We start from the raw sequence: 19,248 nt of genomic DNA, 5'->3' as shown, positions 1-19,248 counted from the left end.
TGGAGTGGCATGAGCTTTTGAAAGAAGCACTGTGCACATGGAGTGGTACAGCTGATAGTTGGGCAAGGCCTTATTGCTGGGCTATAGACAAGAAGGAGCTGTGCGCTGTTGAAGATAGATCCCCATTGAATGATCATGGGGAAGACAAAACAAGGTCTGTTCAACCCACCTTGGGTGCTGAGTGGGTGCTGCCAGCTGCCCCTGGTTCCTTGGCATTGGGGCTGAGCAACCCAGTATCACAGCTAAGCATCTTGCTGTATGCAGCCTTGCCCACATGTTAGCTATGCTGTCCTAAAGATAGAGTGATTCCTAACTTACAGAGTAGTAGGATAGGAACTCAACTTTCCTCTTTGGTTTTTCGAGACAGGGTTTCTCTGTCTAGTCCTGGCTGTCCTGGAACTCACTTTGCAGACCAGGCTGGCCTCGGAACTCAGAAATCCTCCTGCCTCTGTCTCCCCAGTGCTCACTCCTGGTTCAAAAGATGCAAGACCTTCTTTTACTTTCCATAGCAACATTGTTGCATCTTCTGGATTAATGGCTACTTTTCTTCCCTATCTCTGAATCCTCATGAGTGAACAAGTAATGGCCCTCTTGAGGACATAAAGATGTGGTTTTCTTTTATGGTCCGCTGACACAACCAAGCCCCACCTTCCTGGCTTATGGCCATTCACAAAGTGAGATTGTGCCTCATGTGCCTGCTGTCTTCTGTTCCTCACATTGCAGTGAATAAACAAACTTGCTGTTTCTGAAAACTGAGGCTACAGCTAAGTAAGGTGTCTAAGACCCTCTCTGTAGGCCTGGAATCCAGGCCCTTCTGCTTTCTCAGCCTTTTTTTTCCCTGAAGGAACTGGGGAAATGAAGAGAGGGCAGCAAGACAGGTGAGGGTCTTCCTGAATCTGAACTGAGAATCACAGAGTTACTGAACATCAGTGACTATGCTCACGGGACAGTTTCCTTGAGTTCGGCTCCAGCCTTTTAGGGGTGTCTTAACTACCCCCTTTCTATGATTCTCGCTGTGCTGGACTCTGTATTCCTAGAGCAGGACACCTTACCACTCTCTGGGACTCACTCAGCATTTACTGTGCCAGGGAACGTTCCCCTCAGATGTGGATCTGTTCGTGGATAGAGTTAATCTTTCATCAGAGTACTATTAGAGTCTCAAACAGTGGAGGAACTGATAGGATTTAGTGGACCTTGTCTTAAACCATTGGTCTATTCCAGAGGAGGCAGTATAAATCAAAGATTTGAAGTCTGTTGGACCCCCCCCAAAAAAAAACAAAACTAAAACCAGCCAACAACAAAGCCTAGTACTGAGACAAGCTAACACCGGTGGATGCTCGTTGTCAAACTGAGACAAACCCAAATGGAAGTTCACATTTATGCAATCATCATATAAGGACACAATTACAATGGGATTTTTGTCTACTTTTGAAGCCATGCATGTTCTTATCAATTTTTGAGTCAAGATTGCAGCCCTAAACATTGACGTAACTATCTCCAACTTAAGGTCAGGAATCAGAATCTACCTGGGGCGTCAGCCCAAGGTCCAGCTTAGATGTCCTAGTGTCTCAGCTCCCCCATCTGCGGACTGGGTAGAGTGATTATAGATGATCTCTCAAGTTGTTCTGGGAAAGATGTGATGAAGAGTCCGTGTGTGCCTGGTACGGAACAAGTACAGTAGGGTAGCCTTGGCTAATGTCATCTTCATCATCCTTATCTGTCGTACTGCCAGTTACTTATTCATAATACTTAGTAATATTGGGCAGGGGGATGGAGGGATAGACACAGTCACTAAGGTGTATATTATTTAAAGGGTCTTAAACATATTGGTGGGAAGACTGGGGCAAGAGGATTGCTTGGGGCCTGGAATTTGAGACCAACATAGTAAGATCTCTAACTCAGAACAAAATCACCTACCAAGTGGAAGCCCTCAGTTCTGAATCCTTGTGTAAAGGTCAGAGCCTCTTTCACTCTTTCTTTCACCTCATCTACATTTAGATTTGAGTTTAGAGTCCTTGATAACCCTCATGCCCAGGGTACCTGGGTCATCGACATAATTAAGAGGAGTTCTGAGCTATGCTAACAGCAGCTTCCAGAAGCTCCTAAAGGCTCCTGGCTTTCCTGATGCCAGTTGGCCCTTTCAGAATGTCCCTACATAGTCATGTTGTGTGTCAGAGTAAGAATATGAAACCACAACACAGTAATCCTCTCTATGTGTGAATCTGTTGTTTAATTAGCTGATTGGGGGATTCTAGTCTATGCACCAGCCCATTGGCTGAAAGAGCAAGGCAGAAAGACATTAGCTCCTTCCTTCTTGAGGGAGTTAGAACTTCCGAATGACAAAGCATGTGAATGTTAATGTCCCCTATTCCAGCGCAGGGGACAACTCCAGTGTTTCCTTGGCCATCGTCCAAGCTGGTCAGAAGGACCAGGGCCTGTATTACTGCTGCCTCAAGAACAGTTATGGAAAAGTCACTGCTGAGTTTAACCTCACAGCTGAAGGTAAACCTCGGCTTCACGGCTGCTCATCAAAGCCCTGGGCCCCTGCCAGCCCAAAGGGACACCTGTCCTGACCCCATTCTCTTTGTTTCCTTCCAGTTCTCAAACAGCTTTCAAGTCACACAGAATATAGAGGTAAGTGACATGAGCCGGCCTGTCCGGAACTGGGCTCCCCACCCAATTATGAAACAGCCCCTTGAAGAAGAATGCTCACGGTTCTGTGCACTCTTGCAACCAAGTAGAGGATCGCCCAAGTAGGGCTTTGGAAGTGCGCCCTGACTCAGGATCTGTTTCCGTGAGGCTGGAAGGGCTATTGTCCCGGAAAGAATTTCGGTAGATTGCAAATACCTAGAAATGTATCATTTGTGAAGATTAAACTGCAATCATGCCATCTTGGGAAATTGGGCAGGGGAATTTGGACTTCACTTTCTGTAGACATAAGCCTTGCTTGCACGGGGTTTTCTAGCCCTCGATGCTAGAGGGAATCAAGAGAGAATCAAGATGCTCTACAGGCTGGTGCCTAGGAAACACAAGGCTGAGGCTGTGCTGGGTGTGATGGCCTCATCTGTGACCCTAGCTCTGGGGTGTGTATGTGTGTGTGTGTAGCCACATGGTTTCTTTATAGCAAAGAACCAGGTGAGAGATTCTAATGTCTACACACTAGCCACACAGTTGGCCCACTGCCATGATTCTCTGATTTCCTCTTCAGTTTGACTAGCTGAGCAGAATATGACCTTGTTTGATTGATGTGTGCTGCCTTTTGGTACATATGGTATAACAGCTGCCGCTCCTAACCATTCATGCAACAGCGAGGCCGTCCATTGAGTTTCCACAGCCTGGCACAGTCTGAGCTTGCTATGCCTTCTGTTATTCCCTCTTAAGGAAAACGACATGTCTACCTACCCCCACCCACCCCTGCCCATTGTTCTAGGAGAGCGGGGAGGCTCCTGGCTATAGAGTCTTCCATTTCTTGTGATCTGAATGACCCCCACACAGCCACTTTTTAGCAAGATGTAGCACTGGAAAGAACTGCCCACAGCAGCAAGGCTGTTCTACACACCCCTGCAGCCAGCCCTGCATCAGCACATGCTCAGACAACCCTTCCACAGCATAACACCCTTGGCCAATTTCAGGATTGGTTAATTTGTGCATTGGTGGTTATATCGAATGAGCCTCTGGAAGGCATGCTGCATGGTATTTAAAGCAAACAAAATAGCTGAGACTTCTGGAAAACAAGACAACGAGAGAGAATCAAGATGCTCTAAAGGCTGGTGCATAGGAAACACAAGGCTGAGGCTGTTCTGGGCGTGATGGCCTCATCTATGACCCTAGCTCTGGGGTGTGTATGTATGTGTGTCCACACAGTTTCTCTGTAACAAAGAACCAGGTGAGGGATTCTAATGTCTACACACTAGTCTCACAGTTGGCCCACTGCTATGAGTCTGTTCCCAGCAAAGAACTGCCCTTCGGTTACCTGAGGTAGCTGGGAGCATGAGTCGGGACACTGTTGGCCTCTTTCAGGCTTTGGATAGCACTGCAGCTTCTTCCCCTGTGCACTCGCTCTATTCCTGTCTCTCCTGAGGGCCCCCGACATCCCTATGTCTCTGCCAGCTCTCACCTTGAGCAAGATCTGACTGAAACAAGTCATCTGCTAAGGTGTCACCGTGGAGAACATTTTTTTGGTGTCTTCACAGAGGAGGAGGCAATTCCAACAGACGCTAGCTCTTTCCCTCCAGAGCATTTCAAGAGACTGTGACCACTCCTCAGATCTTTAATTTTCCCTCTTGTGGTGATATCCTTATTAAAGTGATATTCACATTAGACTTTATAGTCAGGATTGTTAATCATACTGCATAGCACATGCTATTTAGGTAACTTTCACCTTTAGCTCATTTGATGATTTTTTTTTTTCACTGAGTCACCTTGTTTATGCACAGTGCTGGAGAGAGAGTGCATGTACCAGACTGGTCTAGCACTAGTCTCTGGTGTCTTAATTGTGTTCAGCTTCATGGTCCTTTTTGTTAATGAGGCAGCACACTCTTCTCTGGCCTTTGGCCTTCTGGAGTATCTGTCTGCCTCCCCTCTTCCTAGTGTAGCTTTCGGCCATTCACCTAGTTCTTCAGGGTGAAGATTCCCGCTGCCTGCTGTTTTTTGCTTTCTGACTATAATCTTCTAGAAGAACCCTGTCTCTTCACAGTCTTAATGCCTAGTTTGAGTCATAGGCTGCCCGTGTGTGTGTGTGTGTGTGTGTGTGTGTGTGTGTGTGTGTGTGTGAGTGTGAGTGTGTATGTGTGTGATCCTTTTTTAATGGAGGCAGTATAACCCAAGATGAGGAATTTTATTCTTCTTGTTTATAAACACATAGGGTGTGTGTATGTGTGTGTGTACACATGCGCACACATGCTTGGGTAGTGGAGTGGGACAGTACCCACTGTGGGTCTACTGCCCCCAGATTCTAGCAGGATGGGCTTCCCTGGAAGGCTAGAAGTGTGCAGAGCCAGCCCAGGGCACACATGCATCCATCCTGATGCAGACTTCTCAGATTTAGGGCTGGCCTCAACATCCTTCAGAGAACACTCACTTCCATGTGCTATAATCACTCATGTGGTCACAAATTCTCCTATTTTAAGGAAAGAAAACCAGTGTCTGATAGAAAAAAAAAAAAGTCCTCAAATATCTTCAGGGTTGTGGCTTGTTTGGTGGGTATGGGTGAAGCCCATTAAGCTTCCCTCCCTACTTGGCACCCACCCTTTTAACTCCATAAACCCACCTCCATGTTCATCATGCATTCTTCTCCTTTAAAAGGGCCCCAAGCCATATAAAAGTCAAGCTGCACACAGTGTGCTCTGCCCCTGCTGCAGGACATCGTGGCTCTACATGTGGTAGATGAGTCATTGCTTTATGACAGACACTTAGAAACTACGTTTGAGGGTCCGGGAGATGGCTCACTGGGTGAAGGCACTTGCTGCCAATCCTGATGACCCGAGTTCAAGGCCCAGGTCCAGCATGGTTAAAGGAGAGAACCGTTTTCTGTAAGATGTCCTCTGACCTACATACATACACACATACACACACACACACACACACACACACACACACACACACACACATTGAGTAAGTGCTGTTGGATCTTCTCAATGGTTCTCCTCCCTCTTCTGCTTTGCCCATCTTTTAGAGTTGCTTTTCGCTACTTTGCTCGTCTCTGCTTCTGTTTTCCAGCTATGCAAACGTCTTCCTTGGCCTCCCCAGCTTTGCTCCCACCAGTCTTTCCTTGTCCATGGCCCTCAGCCTGTCCTGGTCATGTTTTCCTTCAATGACCTTTCTCCTCATTCTCTCTCACTCCCACCTCCTGCTAGCTGCATCTCTGTTGGGCATTAAACATGATCTGTCTCTCTGGGTTCTACAGGTCCCATTTGTCTTTATCCTTACAAAGGCAGAGTAGCTACTCAAAAGACCAGGACTGGAAATGATTCAGTCCGCTGAAAGCTGTACTGTGTTTCAGGATGTGAAGAGATTGAATTCAGCCAGCTCATCTTCAAAGAAGATGTTTTCAATGACAGCTACTTTGGGGACCACCTACGTGGCCAGATCTCCACGGAGGAGCTTCACTTTGGTGAAGGGGTGCACCGCAAAGCTTTCCGGAGCAAGGTGATGCAGGGCCTCATGCCCGTCTTCCAGCCCGGCCACGCATGCGTACTCAAGGTGCACAATGCTGTCGCCCATGGGACCAGAAACAATGACGAACTTGTGCAGAGGAACTACAAACTCGCTGCCCAGGTAGGTCAGGGAGCCCATGGGTGTCTCTGTGGGTGGGAGAATGACACATGACATGAGAGGAACATGAGACTCAGAGTTGAGAGTAGAGTATTTCCTCAAGAACATTTGACTTTTTTCAAGTGTGGTTTAAGCTAAATGATTGGGGGTCCTTACTTCTTAGGTCTCACAAGAAGTTGGGGTTTACTTAGCCCAGGGACACCTTTCCTCTTTTTACCTGGGGTTCACTGGACTGTGATCATGTTGGTCCACTTGGACAAGGGGTGACATAAAGGGAGGGGTTCTAGTGACAGTAGATGCTGGGATCCCGAGGATAGATAGAACCAGCGTTAGAGTGTGAAGAGAGGTGGGGAAGAGGGAACGGACGTTTAGAAAGTTCAGGAGTCATCTTGTTTCCTGCTTTCTTGGGTTTGTTCAAAGTCTGCCTATAAACTCTAAGGGAAGATTGAACAACGTGTCTAGCTAGATTCCCTCTCTCTAAAACTTTGGGACAAGAGACAAGACAGAAGAGGGGGAGGCGTTCATGGAGCAAAGAGCAGCTCCTTCTCCCCACCTAAGCCTTGACCTGTGGTTCACCTTGACACCAGCAGTGGCCAACCTGCTAGAGTTAGGTCTAGAACTTTCCCAGTAGGCCCTGTAAACTGTTACCCATGGGATTAGAAGACAGGACTTGGGGAGGCTCTCATGTACCAGCAAGCACTGATCACCCAGGTCAGGCGTGGAAATGTCCCATAGCATGGTGTGCTAATAAGGGCAACTCCTGGGCTCCGAGTGGGACAGAGATTTCCACTTGTTCTGCTTCCTCCCCAAAAGCCAACCTCTTTTCTTCTTTCCTTTCTTCCTCCCCTTACCTTCTTTCCTCTCAAGCATGACCCAGTCATGGAAGTTCCCCACAGCATCCTGCCTCCTGGTCAGTAGGACTTACAGGGTAGCAAGCACAATCAGTCCACTTGCCTTATCCCCAGGAGGAATTCTATCAAATGTTCACTATTCACTACTCCAATTGTACCTCTGGAAAGGAATTGTGGAAGATCTTGGGATGACATCATGCCAAAGGGCCTGTCTCTTTAGATCAGGAACAACCTCCCCCCATGTTGTTTCTAGAAATATTATGGTTCCCAGACACTTTGCCTGAGAGGCCATTTCTCTGACATTGGCTTCTGTAACTCATGTCTCAAAGCACCTTTATGGATGGCCAATTCTACATTGTAAGCTTTGTTTCTGGGGTATAGTTTAGTGGCAGGACACTCACCTAACCTAACTCACAAGGTCCTGGTAAGGGTCCCCAGAACTAAAACAAACAAACAAAAAAAGATGCTTCTGTGATGCCAACCAGCCATGAAGGGCCTAGGAATCTATTTATCTGAGCAATCTTAGAAATAGGAATTGTCTTGCTAAGCAATATTCTGAATTCTCCCAGTCACTCAGATTCACCGTGTTTTTGTCCGATACAGGAATGCTACGTTCAGAATACTGCCAGATACTACGCCAAGATCTACGCTGCTGAAGCACAGCCTCTGGAAGGCTTCGGAGAGGTGCCGGAGTAAGTTTGTGCAGGCTCCCATGTGTTGCTACCTCTGATTTGCTATGAATGTGGAAGGCCTAGAGGGCGGGAGGGTGAGAAGGGTCAAGTGTTTGATTTCATCTGATTATCAACTCTGTGAGGGATCACGTGGCCACCGTCTTGTTCTTGTTTGATCTCCAGAGGTGTATAAGAATGCCTGATAAATATTATTTTTTTAATTAAAAAAGTTAATTATGTGGGGCTGGAAAGGTGGCTCAGTGGCTAAGAACCCTGGCAGCTGTTCCAGAGCACCTGGGCTCAGTTGCACTCACATGGTGGCTCACTCCAGCCCTTGGGGCTATCACTCTGAGGCCTTCTTTCGGCCTCTGTGGGCACTGCATGCGTGTGGTGCACAGGTACATATTGCAGGCAAAATACCCGTACAAATAAAAAGATGTTAATTTTTAAAATGTAAAAATGTGAGCTGGAGTTACAGGTGTTTGTGAGCCACCAGGTGTTGGGCTACCAGATGTTGGTACTGGGGACAAATCTGGAGTCCCTTGAAAAAACAGCAAGTGTTCTTAGTCACTGAGCCATTTCTTCTGTCCTTTGATGATCTGTAAAAAAAAAAAAAATTTTTTTAATTGTGCTGCTGGAGAGATGGCTCAGGGGTTAAGAGCTCTTGCCACTCTTCTAGATACCCAGATTAATTTCCCAGCAGCGTTCATGTGGTGAATCACAACCTCCATAGCTCCAATTCCAGAGGACCTGACACCCTCTTCTGGTCTCCAAAGGCACAGCATGGCTATGGTGCAGAGATACATGCAGACAAAACACCCATACACATAAAGCAAAACCACATATTTTAAAAAGTTCATTATCATCATTGTGAATGTGCATACGTGGAGTTCAGAGACCAACTCTGTAGAGTTGGTTATCATTACACCCTTATGTAGGTTCCAGGGTTTGAACTCAGGTCAACAGGCTTATAGAGCAAGTGCCTTTACCTACCTGCTCAGCCACCTCACCAACCCTGATACTAATTAAATATATACTAATTAAATATTATACTATGTAAATAGACATGTGAGTGGAATAATGGGTGCTATCACATTAGTAGGTATTATGGTATCTACCAAGTTAAATAGAAAATCAGATATACCTCTGTCTTAGTCAGGGTTTCTATTCCTGCACAAACATCATGACCAAGAAGCAGGTTGGGGAGGAAAGGGTTTATTCGGCTTACACTTCCATACTGCTGTTCATCACCAAGGAAGTCAGGACTGGAACTCAAGCAGGTCAGGAAGCAGGAGCTGATGCAGAGGCCATGGAGGGATGTTCCTTACTGGCTTGCTTCCCCTGGCTTGCTCAGCCTGCTCTCTTATAGAACCCAAGACTACCAGCCCAGAGATGGTTCCACCCACAAGGGGCCTTTCCCCCTTGATCACTAATTGAGAAAATGCCTTTCAGTTGGATCTCATGGAGGCATTTCCTCAACTGAAGCTCCTTTCTCTCTGATAACTCCAGCCTGTGTCAAGTTGACACAAAACTAGCTGGTACATACTTCCTCTTATAGATTTCACTTTCATTGCCTTGTCAAAGCAATAAACAAGTACAAGAGAATTAAGGTCATAATACAACTAGCCTGAGAAGCATAGGCTCTGGCGACGCAGTAGGAAAGGGTGGACACAGTAGGGAAGATCAGGAGCACTGAAACAGACTCCACTTCCTATGATCCTCTGAATGGAAAGTATCTTGGGCCTCAGCAAATTTCTGAGAGTCTGGAGCCCGTGTTTATTAACTGTTTGTATAATAAGGTCATATTTGCATACTAAGTAGAAAGAGAAAGGGCCATGTCAGGACTTGCTGGAAATGCAGAAAGAGCAGCCATTTGTACATCCGTGGAAGAAGGCGGCAAAGAAGGAAGCGGTTCTTGACTGTATGCACCTGTTCACTCAGAAACATCTCCCTTGGGCAGCCCGATACAGTAGGATGTCCAGAACTTCCTGTTCTCTGCCAAGAAGCACGCCGCATGAGCATCTAGGAAAACTAATACGCTGCAGAGGGCAAAAACAATGCAATGTTTTCCTGCTAAACACGAAGACAGCCGTTGGCAAGACGTCAGTTTCATACTGTAGGAACCTGCCTGTTAGCTTTCTCGTTCTCTCTCTTTCCAGCCCCTGTTCTCTTACGTTCTTCTGCCTTAAGGGAGGAAAAGTAAAAAGCATAGCAGAGTTTTAGGGCAAAAGACCACATTCTGGCAACTCCAACAGGCTAGGCTTGGACACCGGTCCCAGTAGGACCAGTGATGGTGAAAACCAGTGCAAAGACCTTGAGTCCATGCATTGAGAAAAGGGATGGAGAGGGATCCAGGGACTCCGAGTGCATCCATGGGGTGCTGACAGGAGTTAGACATGGAAATACAGGAAGCGGGAAGCACGCATAACTAAGCAAGAAGAGGGCCGGGATATGCATGGTTAAACAACCCTCTACCTTTGCTTCTGCAAGGTGAGCCAGAGTTGTTACTGCTGTCACCCTGAGGACATGATCTGTTTCCTCCTGCTCCTCTAGGGTGCAGCCTTCTTTGTCTTCATGGATAATTGACCTATCTAGGGTGTGGCCTGTCTTGGGAGGCTTTGCTGTTTCTGGAATCCAAGGGTTAGGAGGATGGGTTATGTCTGTGACTTCAGCCTTGATGAAATAGATTAGGTAGGCAGACACTCCTGGAGTGTTTAACATGCCTAGGCAAAATCAAGCAGGAGTCTGCCCACCCATGCCCCCCCAAAAAGGAATAGGAGACAAAACGGAGGCGGAACTGCTTTCAGCCTGCTTTTAGTTAGTCACCTTGTCCCAAAATGGAGAATCAAGGCTTTTGATTAAACCAGGTCCTTTTTAACCATTACATTTTAATGTAGTGTGTGTGTGTGTGTGTGTGTGTGTGTGTGTGTGTGTGTGTGTGTTACAGTGAATGTATGGAGGTCAGAGGACATCTTACAGAAAACGGTTCTCTCCTTTAACCATGCTGGTCCTGGGCCTTGAACTCGGGTCATCAGGATTGGCAGCAAGTGCCTTCACCCAGTGAGCCATCTCCTGAACCCTCAAAAGTAGTTTCTAAGTGTCTGTCATAAAGCAGTGACTCATCTACCACATGTAGAGCCACGATGTCCTGCAGCAGGGGCAGATGCACACTGTGTGCAGCTTGACTCTTATATGGCTTGGGGCCCTTTTAAAGGAGAAGAATGCATGATGAACATGGAGGTGGGTTTAAGGAGTTAAAAGGGTGGGTGCCAAGTAGGGAGGGAAGCTTAATGGGCTTCACCCATACCCACCAAACAAGCCACAACCCTGAAGATATTTGAGGACATTTTTTTTTTCTATCAGACACTGGTTTTCTTTCCTTAAAATAGGAGAATTTGTGACCACATGAGTGATTATAGCACATGGAAGTGAGTGTTCTCTGAAGGATGTCGAGGCCAGCCCTAAATCTGAGAAGTCTGCATCAGGATGGATGCATGTGTGCCCTGGGCTGGCTCTGCACACTTCTAGCCTTCCAGGGAAGCCCATTCTGCTAGGATCTGGGAGCAGTAGACCCACAGTGGGTACTGTCCCACCCCACTACCCGTGCATGTGCATGCATGTGTGTACACACGTACACACACACACACTCAAACACACAACAACAACCATGTTTTCTTCCAGATATAGGCTTCTGAAGCAGGTTTTCCTTTAGGGAGCTTTTCAGATCTTGAAGAGAAAACACTCCCCTGGAGTTTTTGTTTTCGAATTCATGAATATCAACAGCATCATGTTGTCTATGCAAATGACTCCAACTGGGCAGAGACCTGGCTAATTGAGATTGTGAATAATACCCAGACCTCTTTCTGGCTCCCCATTTCCCCAAAGGCTACAGAATTAATAAGAACCCGGACAAACCATGAACTCTTTCCTATGGTGGGTAATTGGCTAGAAGGAATCAGATCTGCAGATTCCCTGAGTCTTGCAGATGTGACAAAGCATGACAGACAGACAAACAAAAGCTTGATGGCCAGTCTATGTTTTAGGGGTGTTCAGCAGGGGCACAGCTCCATGGGCCCCTCCCATCTGACTGCCCCCAGATGTCTCTGTAACAAGATGCAGAGGCCATCATCCTAAGCGGGTGGCAGTGGGGCTGCTTTAAGAGCCTTTCGATGGCTCCTCCTTCCACCTGGAAGGTTCTTTCCTAAGATATCCTTGTGGCTGCCTCCCAGTTTCCTGCAGGTCTCACTCAGATGACCTTTATTAATAACCAAGGGCTTCTGAGTCTCTTCAAATGAAAGACCAGTTCCTTCACCACCGCAGTGCAGTCTCTTCACCAGCCACTGCCTTCGACTTCTGCCTGCTGTCTGCCTCCGTGCAGTTACTCTCTGTGTGTTACCTTCACTTAAATGCAAGTTTCAGGCAGGGATAGGCAGAGCCTTTCTTCTCTTTACTGCTGTTTGTGAGAGACTGGCTAGGAGAGTGTTAGCAGAGAGGCCACTGAAGATGAGTGTTTGCTGACTGAAAGAAGGGAGGGAAAGAAGAAGGTAGGGAGGAAAGAAGAGAAGGAGAGAGGGAGGGAGGAATAGATGTGATGGGTGGGTGAATAGGTGGATGGATGGATGGAGAGCTGGGTGGGTGAATGGATAGATGAATGAATGGCTGGGTAGATAGATGGATGGATGGGTGAATGGATGGAGATCTGTGTAGGTAGATGGAGGATGAATAGATGGATGAATGGATGGATGGATGACTGATAACTACTGATCCATTGTATTACTGAATAAAATGATAGAGCCTACCATCTTAACTCCAGCCCGTAATCTTAGCCTGTAACCTCTGGAGTCTGAGACAAGAGGATCTAGAATTCTACACTACTCTGAGCTACCTAGGAAATGTGAGGCAAGCTTGGCTCCATAGACTTTTTTTTTTAACATTTATTTTTAAATGGGGCTGAAGAGATTAGCTTGCTATTTAAGAGCGCTGACTACTCCTTCCAGAGGGCCTGGGTTCCATTCCCCAGCATCCACATGGTAGCTCACAACCTCTAACTCCAGTTCCAGGGGATCTGACACCCGCTTCTGGCCTCTGTGAGCATCAGGCACATTCAGGATGCATATGCACGCAAGCAAAACACCCATACACATCAAATAAATTAAAAAAGCTGAAGCTGGACATGGTCATTCACACTTTTAATCCCAGAATTTGGGACACAGAGACAAGCTATTCTCCGTGAGTTCCATCCAGCCCAGCGTATTCTATAGAACAGGTTCCAGACCAGCCAGGGCTGATAGTAAGACAATGTCTCAAACAAAACAAAACAAGGGGCTGGAGGAATGGCTCAGTGGTTAAGAGCANTGACTGCTCTTCCAGAGGTCCTGAGTTCAATTCCCAGCAACCACATGGTGGCTCACAACCATCTGTAATGAGATCTGATGGCTTCTTCTGGTGTCTTTGAAAACAGCTACAGTGTACTCGTCATATATATATATATATATATATATATATATATATATATATGTAAAATAAATAAAATCTTTAAAAAAAAAACAGGAGGAGGAGGATGAGTTTCAAACCAACTCTAGGAACAAAATTCTGGTTCATTACATAATAACAGAGGGCACTGCAAAACATAAGAGAAAAAGCACAGAGTGAACTCTGGATTAACCATGTGTCCTGCTGCTCCAGGTGACTGGAATGCCCAGACACTGTTCCCATCTGAAACCCAGATGTGTGATCATGTCTTCCTCCCTGACAGGATCATTCCTATTTTCCTTATCCGTCGGCCCGAGAACAACATCCCATATGCCACAGTGGAAGAAGAGCTGATTGGAGAATTCGTGAAGTATTCCATCCGGGACGGGAAAGAAATCAACTTCCTCAGACGAGATTCAGAGGCTGGCCAGAAGTGTTGCACCTTCCAGCACTGGGTATACCAGAAAACAAGTGGCTGTCTCCTGGTCACGGACATGCAGGGTGAGCGGGGCAGGCGGCCCAGCTCTGCAGGGGCTGTGGGCCTGGGGTGCTCCTAAGGTTAGGAGGAAGGAACGAAGGAAGAGTGAGGTGAAGGAAGAGGAAAGGACAAGCATCTTCTCCCTAAGATGTTACTCATGTCCCATTACAAATGAAGCTTGGGGAGGTGGCTCACTCACCCAAAGACTGACCCCTAGGAAATGTCGGTGCCAGGGACGGAATCCTGGAGGCCACCACTAGAGTTTAGCGCCCTTGTATGAGACAATGCCTCATAGTCATGGAGTGGCATACTTCAGATTTTTCTCAGCAGTATTGTTATTCGGAAATCTAAAGGAACAGGGAGATTTGTACACGGAAGCCGAGGTAACTCACCATTGCCCTTTCTGCCTGGCTCCACCTGTGGGTACCAAATGGCCTAGAAACTTTCTTTATGTTTTGCTGGTGTAGCAAGAGGCCTCGACAGGGGAGTCAATGCCCCCACGACGAGCAGCATTTGCCTGGTGCTAATGGGAGCTGGGGATACCCCTGCTCCTTCAATCTATGGGCAAGTAATTCTGGGAAGCGTGCTCAGTGTAGGCTTCCAGCAGAGTACAGTCGCCTGTGGCAGTAACTGGGTCTTCATCTGTGTGCTTCCTCTATCTTTTTCTTCTTGTTTTTTTTTGCTTCTCTCTCTAATGAGCTTTATGTACTCAAGATATACATACATACATATATATTTATATATTATATATTATATAATATATTAGAATTTATAAAGTTATATACATGCATATACATGTATATGTTAGAATTTATTAAATCAGCCTGTGTTAAAATAGTACAACAGTTGTCTCTCACCTAAGAGCTGGGAACCTCGTGTTCCTCAGTGCCTGAGGCTGGGTGTTCAGCAAACAGAAACATAGAGATAGACAGGTAGAGAGACAGAGACACACAGAGACAGGCAGAGAGACAGAGACACACAGAGACAGGCAGAGAGACAGAGACACACAGAGACGGGCAGAGAGACAGAGACACACAGAGACAGGCAGAGAGAGACACACAGAGACAGACAGAATTTGTACAACTGTACAGGGAAGTGCCCATGTAGCCCCTTACGGAGGGAGCTTTGTTTAATACCCACACTTCACAGACCTGTTGCACATTATCAAAGCGAGAAGGTAAACACTGGTCCAGCAGAGAGGCAAGATTACAGGAGGGACTAGATCTCTCCAGCTTTTGCATGTATTCGCTTTTCTATGATTTTTATTTAGTATGTGTAGATGCTGCCCATGTTAAAGATGAGAGAGCCGAGGGCAGGAGCAGCGGCTTAGTGACTGCCAATCAATAATTGTCGATGGGTCCAAGACTCCAACCTACATTTTCAGCCTCTAGATATCACACTGCCTGCACAAGATGACAAACTAAAAACTTGTAGTAGGTTTACTTCCCAGTGTTTTCAAGTATCCCCTGATGTTAAAAGGTTCTGATGGGTGAATATCTTCTACAGAGCCCAGAGGGACTCCTGTGAGTCAGCTGGATCAGAAAATACTTCTGTCTTACAGATGAGTGAGCCGATCTGCAAAGGCAGCAATGCCTGTCCCCTCCCAGGAGTCATGCACACACACATGCACACACACACATACACACACATGCATGCACACATGCACGCACACACACACATACACACACATGCATGCACACACACACGCACACATGCACACACATACACACATGCACACACATACACACACAATCACACACACACACATGTACACACACACATGCACGCACACATGCACACACACATGCACACACATGCACATACACATACTCACACACACGCACACACACACACACACACACACACACACACACACACTTCTGAACAGAGAGCTATTTGTTCTGTTTGGATTCCGGCTGTACAATTGTTCTCCCCAAGCAGTTCCCTTCAGAGTTGATTCTGCGTTAAATGTATTTTGTCTACTGAAAACCAGCACCCCGGAGCTTCCTGTGCAGTTAGTTTTGCTTCCAGGCACTGGTAAACAACTGCAATGGAATATCACATCTCTCCGTAAACGATGTGTTGGCACAGTGCTTTGTAACAGTGTTTATTTACTGTCTGCTGCTCGGGAAGACCTCTTCACTGCCATTGTCGTTGTGGCACAAGCTCCACATTACTCTAAGCAACACCTCCACTTTGTCCAGTCTGGAATTAACAATAAGAAAAATAAAACCAGATGCAATTTGTTTGCTGAGAGGGGTTTGGTGAGACTTCAGGTTTGTGGGGTCAGACGTGGGTCTGTGACTTGGAACTGAGACCTGAGACCCTCTGAGACCCCTAGGCTTTCTAATGAGCCATCAGCAAACTGAGATTCTGAGAATAGACTTCTGGTCTTCCTCCCATCAGAACCAACCCATAGGCCACGACTAGCCTTGCCTCACTTTGACAGGTGCACATCAGTACCTCCCTCCAGTGACTGTTGAAAACCTTTGTTGACTTGCTGACAAATAATTAAACCAAATGAGCTAAGTCTCTGGGAAATGTGCACACACACACACACACACACACACACACACACAACTTCTGTCCTTCCTCATCCGTGTACACTGCAAGCATCCCCGAGCTTGCCCCCGACCTTGGCATTCTAATTTTCTAAACCAAAATGGTAGCTGTTGGCTGTGAGCAAGGGATGGCACTGCCAATGTTCAAGCATCCGTTGCCACACAACTTTGAAAAACTGAACCTTACTGGAACTTAGAGCTGTGGTGTTTAGACAGGACATTCCATGGGAAAAGATGTGTAAAGGGGCCTTTGCAATTTGACACCTTTAAAAAAATGATTGTACTTCCAACAACAAAGTGAATATGCAGCAGGCCTTTGTATGTTCAGTTTGTTAGTAGCTTTGGATGAATGAGATAACTCAGCGTTCACTGGGAACTTCTAAGTACCATGCTTAGCTCACAGGTGCATGCACAAAAGCTGGGCCCATTGCTTCTGGGTGACTCGCCAGTCTCAATAGCAACCATGTGGCATTTCTGCCATGCTCTGGGTGGACACTGCCGAACCAGAGTGTTCTGCCTTCTCTGGGTCTCTGGAATCCACAGCCATGGAACCAGGTTGCCATTTCAGTCCTATCCTAGAGTTGGCTAAAGATCTGGATCCTTCTTCCATACCCTCTACTGTCGCAGCTGCTCTATAGCCAAGTTACCTGCTCCTTGGCAGAGATACCACTGCCTACTGCCCAGCTCATATAGATCCCAGAGTCAGAGGTATGTCATAGGTGAGCAACGGGTCACTGGATTGCACAGGTTGGGTGCACTGAAGTAGGGCAAGTGCCCAGAGGCACCGTAGTAGAAAGTCAGAAGCAGAAAGAATAAATGGATAGAGCAAGAAGATGCTACAAAAGCCCCGGGACCTCCACACTCTGGGCATGAGAACTGGTGCTCTTCCCAACTGCTAGTAACATCTTCTGGTGTCCTTCCCAACTGCTGGCTGGGGCTGGGGCCGAGGGAGAGTGGTTCTTTACTATAGTAGGATGCTCAGCTTTCTCTTGCCGGAAGACAGTAGGCAGTCTATCTTCCTTACATCTCTGGATCCCTAACTACTTTCCAGCTGCCCTTCTTGGGAGGACAGGAGCCAAAAGGATCCCTTGTGCCTGGGTTTTCAGCAAGGACATCAGTGGCTTTTTGCTGAGCCAGAGTAGAAAGCTCGGTAGCTCTTTTATTATTTTGGGTTCCATTCTTCCCAACTCCACTGTAGTTCCACAGTTTTAAAAGTCTTAAATGGCCAAGCTGTGGATTCTAAATGTTACTGTTCCCAGACCGGTGGCTAAAAGTCTACCCATAAAGTTGTGAATGTTTCCTAGACTCTGGAAATTCTTGGCGGAAATGAGAAATTGCGTAGGTGGAGTTTGGCTCTGAACACGTTGCCTTGAATGTTCTTAGCGTTGCCGTTGGCCAAGGCAGTCCTTGGCCATGTTTCCTTCTATCAGTGAGGAGCAGGGGACCAAACCTAAGCCCAAGAGACAGCATTTCTTGGGAGAAAGCTCATGGGGAAAGTGCCAAGTCTCAAATTCAGGCAGGGATAAACCTGAAGGAGGCCTGACTTGGGTACCACTGCCTGAGTCACAGGTCTGCCCTCCTGCATCCTTAATCCCTTCTACAGACACAGGTGTGAGTGTGAGTCTCTGGTGGCTCCATGGCTCCGGGGGAAGGAAAGTTCACATGAGCCCAGAAAGACATGAGCTTCCCCTGTGCAGTCTGGGGCGAGTATCTGACCAATCCTTCCATGCGTCTCCCTAGCAACTCAAACTTGTGTCTTTGCTCTCTCCTTCCGCAGGTGTGGGAATGAAGTTAACTGACGTTGGCATAGCAACACTAGCTAGAGGGTGAGTAGGAAAAAAAAAAAAATGAAATGGTGTCATTTCACATGGGGCTTCCGGCAAAGGCTGCCGGCTTCCGCGGACAGAGTGGATTTCTTGTCTTTGCTGTGGATGATAAGTGATCTAGGGACGAATCCAATTCATTTCCTTTACTTCCATAAAATATTTATGGACTTTTGTTCTCAGAGGGAAACAACACATTTGCGTCCTAACTCTGAGGCAAACAAGAATGCTGGCAAACACATTTCCAAAGTAGTTACTCACGGGAGTGTCGTGGGGAGAGAGAATATTCTGGCACCATTGAGATGTCTTTCAGCTCAAAACCCTCAGTTTCTATACTTAGCGTCTTCTTTATTGAAAGTTTTTGTTGTTTCTTTTTTTTTTTTTTTGCAGTTGGGTACAATAATTACACATGTATATTTCAATTCATTTTCCAACCCAAAACAACAACAACAACACCCTCCTGTGTGTGACTCGCAGGTACCAGAGATTATTACAGGAGTCATTCAAATATCTATTTCAGGCTGCTGGTGGTGGTGCACACCTTTAATCCCAGCACTTGGGAGGCAGAGGCAGGTGGAACTCTGTAAGTTTGAGGCCAGCCTGGTTTACATAGTGAGTTCTAGGACGGCCAGATTTACACAGAGAAACCCTGTCTCAAAAACCAAGAACCAAATACTCATGACTAGATACTTCTCATAGCTGTCGTCGATTCTGTCTCTCTGGTTGAATGCAAGAATGTCGGTTTGCTCAATGGCCTGCTTAGGTGACCAAGCTTAGGTTTACCAAGGTGTTCACAATTCGTCCCATTTTGCTGCTTTGCTTGGGTCCCTTTGAAGAAAAAGTGGCTGTCTTAGTCAGGGTTTCTATTCCTGGATAAAACATCATGACCAAGAAGCAAGTTGGGAAGGAAAGGGTTTATTCAGTTTATACTTTCCACATTGCTGTTCATCACCAAGGAAGTCAGGACTGGAACTCAAGCAGGTCAGGAAGCAGGAGCTGATGCAGAGGCCATGGAGGGATGTCACTTACTGGCTTGCTTCCCCTGGCTTGCTCAGCCTGCTCTCTTATAGAACCATGACTACCAGCCCAGAGATGGCACCACCCACAAGAGGACCTCCC

At 46.7% G+C, this 19,248-nt stretch overlaps 1 protein-coding gene across 1 annotated transcript in view; it reads left to right on the top strand.

Moving 5' to 3' along the window:
- Alpk2 (alpha kinase 2) overlaps nt 1–19,248 on the top strand; it is a 124,125-nt gene that overhangs the window by 94,061 nt on the left and 10,816 nt on the right. The window contains exons 7-12 of the mRNA XM_021151041.2: nt 2,375–2,502; nt 2,599–2,634; nt 6,002–6,276; nt 7,728–7,816; nt 13,551–13,768; nt 18,084–18,132. Of these exons, the coding sequence (XP_021006700.1) occupies nt 2,375–2,502; nt 2,599–2,634; nt 6,002–6,276; nt 7,728–7,816; nt 13,551–13,768; nt 18,084–18,132 (795 nt within the window). The remainder of the gene's footprint in view (nt 1–2,374; nt 2,503–2,598; nt 2,635–6,001; nt 6,277–7,727; nt 7,817–13,550; nt 13,769–18,083; nt 18,133–19,248) is intronic.

Source organism: Mus caroli, chromosome 18, assembly GCF_900094665.2.
Source record: "Mus caroli chromosome 18, CAROLI_EIJ_v1.1, whole genome shotgun sequence".
NCBI classification, from domain to species: domain Eukaryota; kingdom Metazoa; phylum Chordata; class Mammalia; order Rodentia; family Muridae; genus Mus; species Mus caroli.
This window is presented reverse-complemented; position numbering and strand designations above follow the sequence as displayed.